We start from the raw sequence: 11645 nt of genomic DNA, 5'->3' as shown, positions 1-11645 counted from the left end.
TTGCCACCTATGGGCAAAGTACCTGTGCAGGGAGGAAAAAAACGTGACAATTTTAGAATAGACTTCAAGTAAATTCATTTCTCAAAAAGCCTCCACTAGCTATGAACACCCCCTTTTAATTTTCTGTGTGTCTTTCCTTCACCTCTGTGTCTAGAGCTCTGGTTTTTGCTGCTCTTGTGTGCCATGAGGAGCAGGTCTTCTGCCCTCTGAGTCCAAAGGAGTCAGCCCTGCTCTGCAGCAGTGGGTTGATGGAAACTTTGGGGGAAGGTGTCAGTCCTGTTGTTCACATTTGTCAGATGAAGCCATCCCTAACACAGACATGCTCATTTACTTCTGCACTCCAAGTGCTAGGGAATGGGGATGGAAACAGGCAGTTTGTGTGAATAGTGTTTATTTTATTTTATTTTATTTTATTTTTTAAATGTTACCCCTATCTCACCAGGGGACTGTACTTCCATGTCTAAACCCTCAGCATTTCTGCTGCTCTCAGGGAGAAGCGAGTGAGCCCTGAGAGGCAGAAGGATTGCCTGTGGCTCAGTGTACAGTGAGGGAGCTGCTCTGTCCCTGTAGCTCATTGTCAGCTGCCCTGAGGTTCATATTTGTGAGACAAAGTGTGATGACACTCATCTGTTACCCCAAAAGAAAGGAGACACTGCTGGGAGAAAAGGGATCCACAGCAGATCACTAAACATCTCTGCCTTTTTCAATCACGTTTCATTTAAGCATCTGAACAACATTTCACTGTTTATAGCATCTCTATGCTTCTCCATGGGTTTATCAGATAACACAAAGATGCTGAGAGTTATAGGTGTATTCTGGAGGGCATCTCACAGCTCAGAAGGATACCCTCAGTGTCCAAATGATGGCATCTTGCTATGGGAGTGTTAAGCTCATTCTCCAGCCCGACAGACAGCATTGCCCAGAGCCCCACAGGTTAGACGAAAGCTGGGGCACCTCGTTCCCAAGGAGGTATCTGCATGGGAGTACCCCTGAAGTAAGTGCGTGAGCTTGCAGCTGAAGCCCCCCCTTCCCAGATAACCCGACAGAAGTACCTAGAACAGCAGCAGCAAAAGGCCAGCAGAGTCAGCTGGGCATTCAGGAAAGCCTTTCCCTCCCCCAGTTGTGCAAACCACCTCTCAAGCAGTGACAGTGCAGGGCAGTCACCCTCAGCCCTGTGCTGTGCAACAGGAAATGGGCACCTGGCAGGAGAGATGCACTTTGCCTCCTCTGCTGGTTTAGTGGACAAGGAAGTGGCTGGCTCAGGCTCTGAATGCCACAGCTATGAGGGCGGGGGCTCTGCTCGGTGGGAGGGGAGTTATGAATGGGGATACTTAACGAAGGAACCTGCACTGCAAGTGATGGCCTGGGGTGCCTATACCTCACCCATTTTTTTTCCATGGCAGCTCCCTCTCACTCACTGCCCATATCTCTGCTGCCTTCAACTGCCCCTGCCAGGAAATGTTTCGCTGTCCCCAGATCTTCTTCCTGTCTGTGCTCACATCCTTGCCGCTGTGCATCCTGCTCTGCCCTGCAGCCTCTGTGTGTGTGCAGGAATTAAAGAGCAGGTCACAAAAGCCCTGATAAGTTGAAAGGTGATTGTGGAGCTGTCTGTCAGGTGACAGGTGGTGGGGACCATTGCTGAGATTCCTCATAAGTCTCAGAGTCTCAGCTTCTTTTGAGAGTCTCAGCCCCTTTTGCAACCTGGCAGTTGTTTCCTCTTCCCACCCAGCTGAGAACCAGAAAAAAGTGGAAGTACAGACTCAGAAAAGCACAAACTCAAGCAGCAAGCCCCCGCCTTGACTGAACATGGGAAAAGTTCCCTGGGAAATACCTGGGGGTGCTTTGGAGCTGTGAGCAGCCTGACACAGGCAGTAGCCTCTGGGCACCAGCAGGACCCTGCCCTGTCCAGCCAGGGGACTCCTTCCAACCACAGCTTCTCCCTGCAGCCCCTGGGCAGCTCCCTTGGCAGCTCCCTTGGCTAAGCCTGGCAGGTGGCAGAGGTCCTGCCCCAGCACACAGCCCCTGGGGCACAGCAGGGACCCTGCCCTGCACCACAGCCCTAGGCACCCCTGCCTGCTTCACAGTCCTTTGCACTTTTTCAGTTAAAACCTCTGGAATGGGTATTCTTCTAAAACATTTTATGGGCTGTGGGCTATGCTGCCTTTGTGGGACCCTTACAGGCACTGCAGCATTGCTCTGCAGCCAGGAACTTACCGGCTCAAGAGCTGCAGTGTTTCTCCTCCGGAATGCTATCTTCATCCTCCCACTCCAGGCTGCCTTTAACATCTCTCTGCCTCCCTCTCCTCTCCATATGCCCTGCAGGCAGTGCCCCCAGCCCTGCTGTGCTGTGCAGAAGAGCTGAACGAGGGCAGATCTGTCTCTCTACAGCACTGCCGTCTTGACAAATCTCTGTCCCAGGAGCCCAGCCCAGCTCAGCAACAGAGGCCCAGCCCACGGCATCACTTTCTCTGACCATCTTGGCTCCCTGGAGCTGCTCCTTGGGCTCCTGTGGAGCCAACCTGGAAACAGGATGAAGAAATCTCTTGTGTTCCCTCCACCAGCTGGGGAGAGACTATTATTGCCAGCAGTGTCATTGCTTATATCACAGAAAAAGATAGGTTTTTAGTCGTCTTTCATAGAATCATAGAATGATTTAGGTTGGAAGAAACCTTAAAAATCGCCTAATTCCAACTCCCATGCCATCACAGGGACACCTTCTGCTAGACCAGGTTCCCCAGAACCCTTTCCAACCTGTCCTTGAACATGTTCTAGGACCTCACCACTCTCATAGTGAAAAATTGTTTATTAATATTTAATCTAAACCTACACTTTTTAAGTTTAGAACCATTACCCTTGTCCTAACACGACACTCCCAGATGAAGAGACCCTTCCCAGCTTTCTTGCAGAGCCTCCTTTAAGTACTGGAAGGCTGCTATAAGGTCTCCCCAGAGTCCTCTCTTCTCCAGGCTGAACAACCCCAGCTCCCTCAGCCTGTTTTTGTACGAGAGGTGCTCCAACCCCTTGGTCATTCTTGTGGCCCTCCTCTGGACCCACTCAAACAGCCCCCGCAAGAGCCAGCAGGCTGGGGGTGGGGACATCACCAGGATGGGGATAGGACATTACCAGGGCAGCTGACTTAAAGCAACCAAAGGGATAGTCCATACCATATGATGTCACACTCAACAATAGCATGGGGGAAAGGAGTGTGTGGGGGTTGGCTCTTGTTATGAAAATGTCTGTCCTCCCAAAGATCTGCTATGTGTATTGAGGCCCTGCTACCTGGGACATGGCCAAACATCGCTCATCAATGGAAAGTAGAGAGTAATTTCTTTTCTCTTTCTCTGTGCTTCCTCACAGTGTTTTGTTTTGTTTTTTACTTTTTTTTTTTTTTTTCCTCATTAAACCCTTTTTCAGCGAATGTGGTTGTGGTGAAGTTCAACTGCCCACCTGAGTAAAACCACCACACAGATACAGAGGATCCAAGGCCCTCTATACTTGTATTGAAAAAGAGAAATTGGCAGCATATGAAGGACTTTGAGCTGCTTCAGAAGTGGTTGGTACTGAAGCACAGATCCTCCTGGCACTCTGCCTGCCAATGCTGGGTTGGGTGTTCAAAGGGAGGGTCCTCTCTACACATCATGCAACTGATGCTGTACTGAAGGGAATTTATCACACAACTCCAGGCTGGTGTGCAACTGAAGCATTTATTGAGTATACATTCTTGCATTTTATACGCTTATCATCTCTGCACGTGCCAGTTATGCTACTTGGCAAGCTTGCTCACTGGTGGCTATACTAGCATTCACGCAACTATCATGCTCTTATTCTACTCATTGATTTGTTGTCATGTGGACCGCTCATGCTGGTTGTTTTCTCAACTCCTCAATTGTTACTTCTTCTTCGACCTTGTGCTACTTGTCTTGTATCTTATCTTGCATTTTTCTGCTAGCTACTTTAGTTCTGTGTCACTGGCTTCCAAACTGAGCTCCCATAATTCCCCCTTTTTGTGTTTCTATGAGCCAAGCTGATTGCACTGAGCATAAAAGCATTTTTTGGAAGCATTGAAACAAGCATGGTATGACTAACAGAATCACAATTACCATAATCAGCACTACAAATGCTCCTCTTATAAGTTCTCTCAACCATCTCCCTATTCCCAGGCTTTGCAACCATGATTCCAACCCTCACGTGCTAGTTGTTTACTTGTCTGTGAGCTCCTTGAGTTTGGATAATTGTTGGTGAATCGACTGAGAATGATCACCTAAGTTCATACAACACATGCTTTCGAATTCGTCACAAAACATGACAAGGACTTGTCATGTTTTGACAAATGCTGTACCCTAGTGTACTTTTGTTCATTATAATATCATTATAATACCAAAACACACCTCCATCCCAAAAGCTACCCACCTCCAAGGTGCGACCACCCTTCACTGAGCACGCACTCTGAATTTCTCAGAGCCTATTACTTTAAACAGAGATGGGAGAAGTTTTCACCAATCATAACTAAGATATGCTTGACTAGAGCCACTCAAGCTCCACCTAAAGATAGAAAATAATATAAATTGTCCTAAGAGGGAGGGGATGTTAGGGAAGATACCACTGTCAGGGGAGATACCATCCTGAGGGAATACAACATCCTTAGGACCCCCTGACTCCTGGGACCAGTTGATGGGCTGAGCCTCTCTTCCCCTCCCCCTCCCCCCCCCCCCCCCCCCCCATTGGGACGCCTTTGGGTGAGATTTGAACACTTGGTTATAAATTTTTCTAGAGTCTTTGATTCTTTTAATGCACTAATTTCTAGGCTGCGTACCTGTAACACCTGTGTATTTCATGCATGCTAGCTTGCTTTTGCAGACAGTCACTATTACTGGCAATCCAAAGAACCTGATTATCTGTTGCTGTAATAAATCACACTTGATTGCATTGTTATAGCTCTCATTAAGTGCAACTAGGGTAAGGGTGGTTATACGTTATTGGTGAATCTGTGACCATGATAGTTCAGTGTTCTGAATCCAGCCAGACCCCTAATGGTTAATGCGTTATTGGTGAATAGCTGACTGGGCCCCTAATTGTTGATGCATTATTGATGAATCTGACTGGACCCCTAACGGTTAATGCGTTATTGGTGAAATCTGTGATTGTGATAGTTCAGTACCCTGAATCCGACTGGGCCCATAATGGTTAATCAGCTACACCCCTTAATGCAACAAGGTGCGAGCTTGAAGTAGTTTATTAGGGACTGGGGGTTGTATGGCCAAATTGGTTAAAAGATCGGCTCGAGAGTTGCCCTCAGTGAAAATGCCTGGTAGCACAGTATGACTGCAAACATATCACACAATACGGGTACAAACGTCGCTCAACAAGGAATAGGAGCTCTTTAAATTTTAAAAACAGCATCTCATTCTGAATGTGGTGTATTTGTGCCCTTTCTATTCGTTGTACTACTCCTACAGCATATTGCGAATCCGCCACAATGTTTAGTGGTTCATTGGACCAATTTTTAAAGGCCATGATAATAGCATGTAGTTCTATGATCTGGGGGGAGCCCTGTACCAAATTGATCATGTGCTGCCATTGTCCAATTTTCTCCCACATAACAACCGCTTTCCCTGTCTTTCCTGACCCATCAGTAAAAACAGTTTGGCCTTGTACTGGTTGCCATTGATATAGTGGCTTTGGTTCAATTCTTATATTATTATAAAATGTAATCAATTTGTGAGAGGGGAGGTGTATGTCCACTCGTCCAGTAAAGCCCATGAGAGCCAGCTGCATTTCCAGGCTGTTTTGCAGGCACCAATCAAGATATTCCTTCACAATGGGTATTACAACGGTTTCAGGCTCAATTCCGGCTATTTTCACAATTCTTTCCCTGCCTCTTTTTATTAAGGCTGCAAACATCTCCACTCTTGTCACTAGTGTCTTTGTGGGTTGGTGTGGCAGAAATACCCATTCCAACAAGAGTAATGGATCGGGGGCATTTGGATCCCATTGCGCTATAAGAGCTAGGGGTTGCAGGTCCTGGTTACACAAATAAAGTTGAATAGGCAATCCTTCTGCTCATCGGTGACATTGCTGCTTCATGAGTTCTCCTTCTATGTGACTCAGTGCTGTCTTTGCTTCCTTTGTCAGTTGCTGAGGCGCGTTGATATCATTGTCACCTTTCAGGAGATCAAACAATGGGGATAATACTTGATTATTAATTCCTCAATAGTTTTGTATCCAATTAATATTACCAATGAGCTTCTGTAGATCATTCAATGTCTTAACTTCTTGTGCTATGGTAACGCTTGGGGTTGAATGGTTTGTTGTAAGATTTTCCAGCCCAGGTATTTCCACGGTGCCTCTACTTGGATTTTCTCGGGGGCTATCCGCAACCCCCATGTTTGCAGTTCTTGTCTCAGCCTCTGAACTATTTCATGGGTTAATGATTCTGTAGACGATGCTATCATCCATGGATGCTATATCATCCATGTAATGATAAATACAGGTCTTGGGATATTGTTTTCTAATAGGGGCTAGGGCTTTAGCAACGTACGTTTGGCATATGGTTGGAGAATTCTTCATCCCTTGTGGAAGAACAGTCCAGTTATATCTATCCATAGGTTCGCTTTTGTTTATTTTTGGTACCAAAAATCCAAATCGCGGTGCATCCTTAGGGTGGAGCAGAATGGTAAAAAAACAGTCCTTGAGGTCAACAATAATAATATTCCAGTTACGTGGAATCATGGTGGGAGAAGGCAAACCTGGTTGGAGAGATCACATTTCTTCCATCACCTCATTTATTTTTCTTAAGTCAAGTAGTAATCTCAATTTCCCACTCTTCTTTCTAATTACGAACACAGGCGAGTTCCGTGGACTGGTGGTTGGGACTATGTGCCCTGCTTTCAATTGCTCCTGAACAAGTTCTTGTAATGCTGTGACCTTTTCTGCGGGGAGCGGCTCTTAGAAGGAGCAGACTCTTAGAAGGGCATGATGTCCATACAGTGTACATAAAAAATATGTTCGGGTAAACAGTCTGTGTTATCCCTGGCTCAGGCCATCCGTGGGATTGCTTTCACTCAAGGCCCTGGGTGCTCTTGGTGAATAATGTAGGAAGATGGAGATGTCCCAGGTGCACCTCAAAGGGACTGTATTCACAGAGGGAACAGCCCCTGATTTGAACTGTATGTTGACAATTGCTATATCATGCTGTGTGTCATCGCTATGGTGTTAATGGAATTACAGGAGGAGTTACCCAGACTAATGAAGAATTAATCTTGATGGAACTGGGCAAGGGCAATGGTGATGGAACCAGACCTGGCTCCATCAGGCAACACTCCAACACCACTTTCTCCCATCCTGAAAGACCATTATGACAGATGGAGCCCAAACTCACAAACTAAACAAACTGAACAGACCTTTCAGAAGGATGGCCCATAGACTTAGTATGTTACATACATGTGCTATATCAAAGGACAGGAACGGTGGTGGTGATTAATTGGGATGTACTGGAAAGTGTGGGACTGTGGTACTTTTACCCAGCTGGGCAACTAAACTCCACCACAACCCCTCTCATGCCCCCTCCTCAAAGGGAAAAGGGGAATAAATATGATGAAATGGGCTTAAGGGTTGAAATAAGGAAAGGGAGGTCACTCAACTATTATTGTCATGGGCAAAACAGACTCAGCATAGGGAGATTAACGTAATTTATTGCCTATTACTAACAAGCCAGAGCAGTGAGAAACTCAAAACATACTAAAAACACCTTGCCCCTATCCACCCTCTTCTACCTCCTCCCCTTAGCGGTGCAGGGGAACGGGGGCTGCGGTCAGTCCCTGATGCTTTGTCTCTGCCGCTCCTTCACGCTCACTCTCTGCCCCTGCTCCAGCGTGGTCCCTCCCACGGGATGCCGTCCTTCCTGAACTGAGCCTGCAGGGGCTGCCCACAGGCAGCAGCTCTTCAAGAACTGCTCCCACACCACTCCGTATCACAGGGCCCATTCAGCAGCAAACTGCTCCAGAACAGGCCCCCCACTGGCGGCAGCTCCCCCCAGACCTCCTGCTTCTGTGTGGGCTCCTGTCCACAGGCTGCAGCTCCAGCCCGGGGCCTGCTCCTGTGGGGGCTCTCCATGGGCTGCAGCCTCCTGCAGGCCACATCCACCTGCTCCACCGGGGGTTCTTCCACAGGTTACTGTGTGAAGATCTGCTCCACGTGGAACCCATGGGTGCAGGGGGACAGCCTGCTCCACCAGGGGCCTCTCCACAGGCTGCAGGGGAACTGCTGCTGCCTGCCTGGAGCACCTCCTGCCCTCCTGCTGCACTGGCCTTGGGGTCTGCAGGGCTGGTTCTCACTCCTCGCTCTCCCAACAGCTGTTGTAAAGCAGGTTTCTGGTTTTATTTATTTATTTTCCCCCTTTCTTAAATACGCTCTCACAGAGGTGCAAAAAACTTTGCTTACTGGCTTAGCTATGGGCAGTGGCAGGTCCCTTTGGAGCCATCTGGAACTGGCCCTTATCTAACACGCGGCAGCTGCTGGTCTCTGCTTACAGACACCACCCCTACGGCCCCCTACTACCAAAACCTTGACACATAAACACAATACAGGAACCTGAGCATGATGTAGATTATTCAGCTTAAGTAATGGATTTTGTCCTGGTTTCAGCTACAGTAGAGAAAATTTTCTTCCTTGTAGGGGGTATGGCATCGGTTTGGATTTATGATGAAAAATGGATTTATGATTTGTGTCAATAACACACTGACGTCTTAGTTGTTGCAGAACAGTGCTTACACGGGGCAAAGGACTTTTCTGCTTCTCATGCTGGTCTGCCAGTGAGGAGGCTGGGGGTGCACAAGAAGTTGGGAGGAGATAAAACCAGAAGAGTTGATTGCAGCTGGCCAAAGGGATATTCCAGACCATTAGATGTGCTCAGGAATAAAACCTGGGGGAGTTTGCCATGTGAGCTGCCAGAGCCAGGGGACTGGCAGAGCATCAGTTTGCACTTGGTAAGCAAAAGCATTGTGCATCGCTTTCTCTCTTTCTTTTTCTCTTTCTCTTTCTTTTTCTCTTTCTCTTTTTCTTCCTCTTTTTTCTGTTTCTTTTTTTTTTTCTTTTTCTTCTTTTCTTCTTTTGTTTTGTTTTGTTTATTTGTTTTCTTATTAAACCGACTTTACTACAACTTAAAAGTTCTTAGATTTTACCGTTTTCAGTTCGCATGGTGGCACTAAGCTAACAGCTGTGTGCGGTTTGGCTGCCTGACAGGTTCAACCAACAACAAAAGAGTCCTGACCCAGCCCTCAGTCCCTACGAGACCATCTTGCAACCCTGATCTCAGCACACTGAGCTCATGGAGAAACTAGCAAAGTAGGAAGACTTTGTTGTCTATTTCCTGGACATGTTCTTGACAGGCACTTTGGAATAAGACATTATTCCACTGCATTCAAGCAGTGCCCTAAGGAGATCCTGTCTGAGCATGCTGAAATGCTGTTCTGGAGGCCAGCTGTGTCACTCAAGTGCCCACTGCACGTCCCTGTCTGTGGTCCCAGCATGGCCACACAGCAGCACTGGCACCAAGCTGCAGGAGCAGCCAGGCCTTACACCACCAGCAGGGCTCAAAAGGAGAGTGTGTCAGTGGCGAGGGAGCAGCTCTGCATGGACCCAGCACTGGTGCTCCTTGGCTGTACTGCTGGGCCAGGGCTTTTTTCCCCTTCACCTCTGCACATGGGCACCCCAGGAGACACAGAAAATATTTCAGTAGAGGTATATTAAAAAATAAATAAATAAATAAAAATAAAAAAAAAATAAATTTAATTGGTTTAAATAGAAAAGCAAAATGAAAAATGGCATTTCTTTGTGGACAGCTTTTGTAAGAATAAAACTGAAAAACAAAAAGTAACAACTCAACAACATAAGACAGACTTGGCATACCGTGCATAACATTTTGAGTGATTTGCAGAACAAAGAAAGAACTCTGTTATGTATTAAATACACCTGGTCATCAGTTTCCACACAGCATCCTTAAGCTCTTTGTTCCTCATGCTGTAGATGAAAGGATTCATTGCTGGAGGCACAATCGAGTACAGAATTGCCACCACCAGGTCCAGGGATGGAGAGGAGATGGAGGGGGGCTTCAGGTGGGCAAACAAAACAGTGCTGATAAACAGGGAGACAACAGCCAGGTGAGGGAGACACATGGAGAAGGCTTTGTGCTGCCCCTGCTGCGAGGGGATCTTCAGGACAGCCCTGAAGATCTGCACATAGGACAGCACAATGAAAATAAAGCACCCCAACAATAGAAAAGCAGTTACTACAACCATAACAGCTTCCCTTAAGTAGAAGTCTGACTGGGAGAGCTTGAGGATCTGGGGGATTTCGCAGAAGAACTGGTCCACAGCATTGCCATGGCAGAGAGGCAGTAAAAATATATTGGCAGTGTGCAGGAAAGCATTGAGAAAGCCACTGCCCCAGGCAGCTGCTGCCATGGTGGCACAGGCTCTGCTGCCCAAGAGGCTCCCATAGTGCAAGGGCTTGCAGATGGCAACGTAGCGATCGTAGGCCATGATGGTGAGAAGGGAAAACTCTGCTGAAAATAACAAGAGAAGCAGAAAGATCTGTGCAGCACATCCCCAGTAGGAAATGGCCCTGGTGCCCCAGAGGGAATTAGCCATGGCTTTGGGGAGAGTGGTGGAGATGGAGCCCAGGTCAATGAGGGCAAGGTTGAGGAGGAAGAAATACATGGGGGTGTGGAGGCGGTGGTCGCAGGTTACGGCGGTGAGGATGAGGCCGTTGCCCAGGAGGGCAGCCAGGTAGATGCCCAGGAAGAGGCAGAAGTGCAGGAGCTGCAGCTCCCGCGTGTCTGCGAATGCCAGCAGGAGGAATTCAGTGATGGAGCTGCTGTTACACATGTACTCTGGGCAAGGGAGCGTGACAAAGAGAAAAAAAAAGACAGTGCAGTATTTAAGGACTTTGCTGACCAAAACGCATTGCAAGTTTCATAGAACACCCTCCCACACAATATTCTCTGCCTCATTAATTTCAGGAAGAGCATTCTGCTGGTCCTTGTCTTTCCTCTGGTTTGTGCTCTGAGGGTGCCATAAGAAGCAGAGGGCTGTGCTGTGGGCTCTGCAGCAGTCAGTACTGGTCTACAGCAATAAGTAGAAGGGAACCTGGAGTGATCTGAGAAGTCCATTGGCCAGGGACATCTCCCTGTTTTCAGGTCATGAGGAGAAGGTCAAATAATCTCCCCAGAAACAGCAAAGGTAATGTTGGTACTGTCTGTACGCTGAGGAGAGTTTAGGGATTTTCTTAGGTGCCTCACAGAACTGCAGCAATGCTCGAGGAGCCTTAGTCTCTAATAAAAATACTTTTACTACATTAACATTCCCTGCCTCACCATGAGATCTGTAAAATAAAAGCAGAGACTGCAGAAAATGCATTGCTGTCATGTAGTTTTTGTCTTACACTTACCTCTGTTTCTGCAGTGCTGCCTGCTTGCCAGGAGTTCCCTCCCTCCATCCCACGAGCTGTCCCAGCTCAGCAGCACAGGCCTAGCCCAAGGCATTTTATTGAATACTCCCGCCCCCCCCACGCCCCCCACCCCTCGCCACACACCCACACACTTCCTGCCCCATGGATTTGGGCAGAGCCCATCAGCCTCAGGCACTGAG

At 47.6% G+C, this 11645-nt stretch overlaps 1 protein-coding gene across 1 annotated transcript; it reads right to left on the bottom strand.

Annotated features, from left to right (window-relative positions):
* Positions 1-9959: 9959 nt before the first annotated feature.
* On the bottom strand, positions 9960-10883 carry LOC311220592 (olfactory receptor 14A16-like; the record flags this gene model as incomplete). Its single annotated transcript, XM_084304155.1, has 1 exon — positions 9960-10883. One exon carries the CDS (start codon positions 10881-10883, stop codon positions 9960-9962), a length of 924 nt encoding a protein of 307 aa, XP_084160281.1.
* Between the last annotated feature and the right edge of the window lie 762 nt (positions 10884-11645).

Source organism: Netta rufina (assembly GCF_964035555.1).
Source record: "Netta rufina genome assembly, chromosome: 35".
NCBI classification, from domain to species: domain Eukaryota; kingdom Metazoa; phylum Chordata; class Aves; order Anseriformes; family Anatidae; genus Netta; species Netta rufina.
This window is presented reverse-complemented; position numbering and strand designations above follow the sequence as displayed.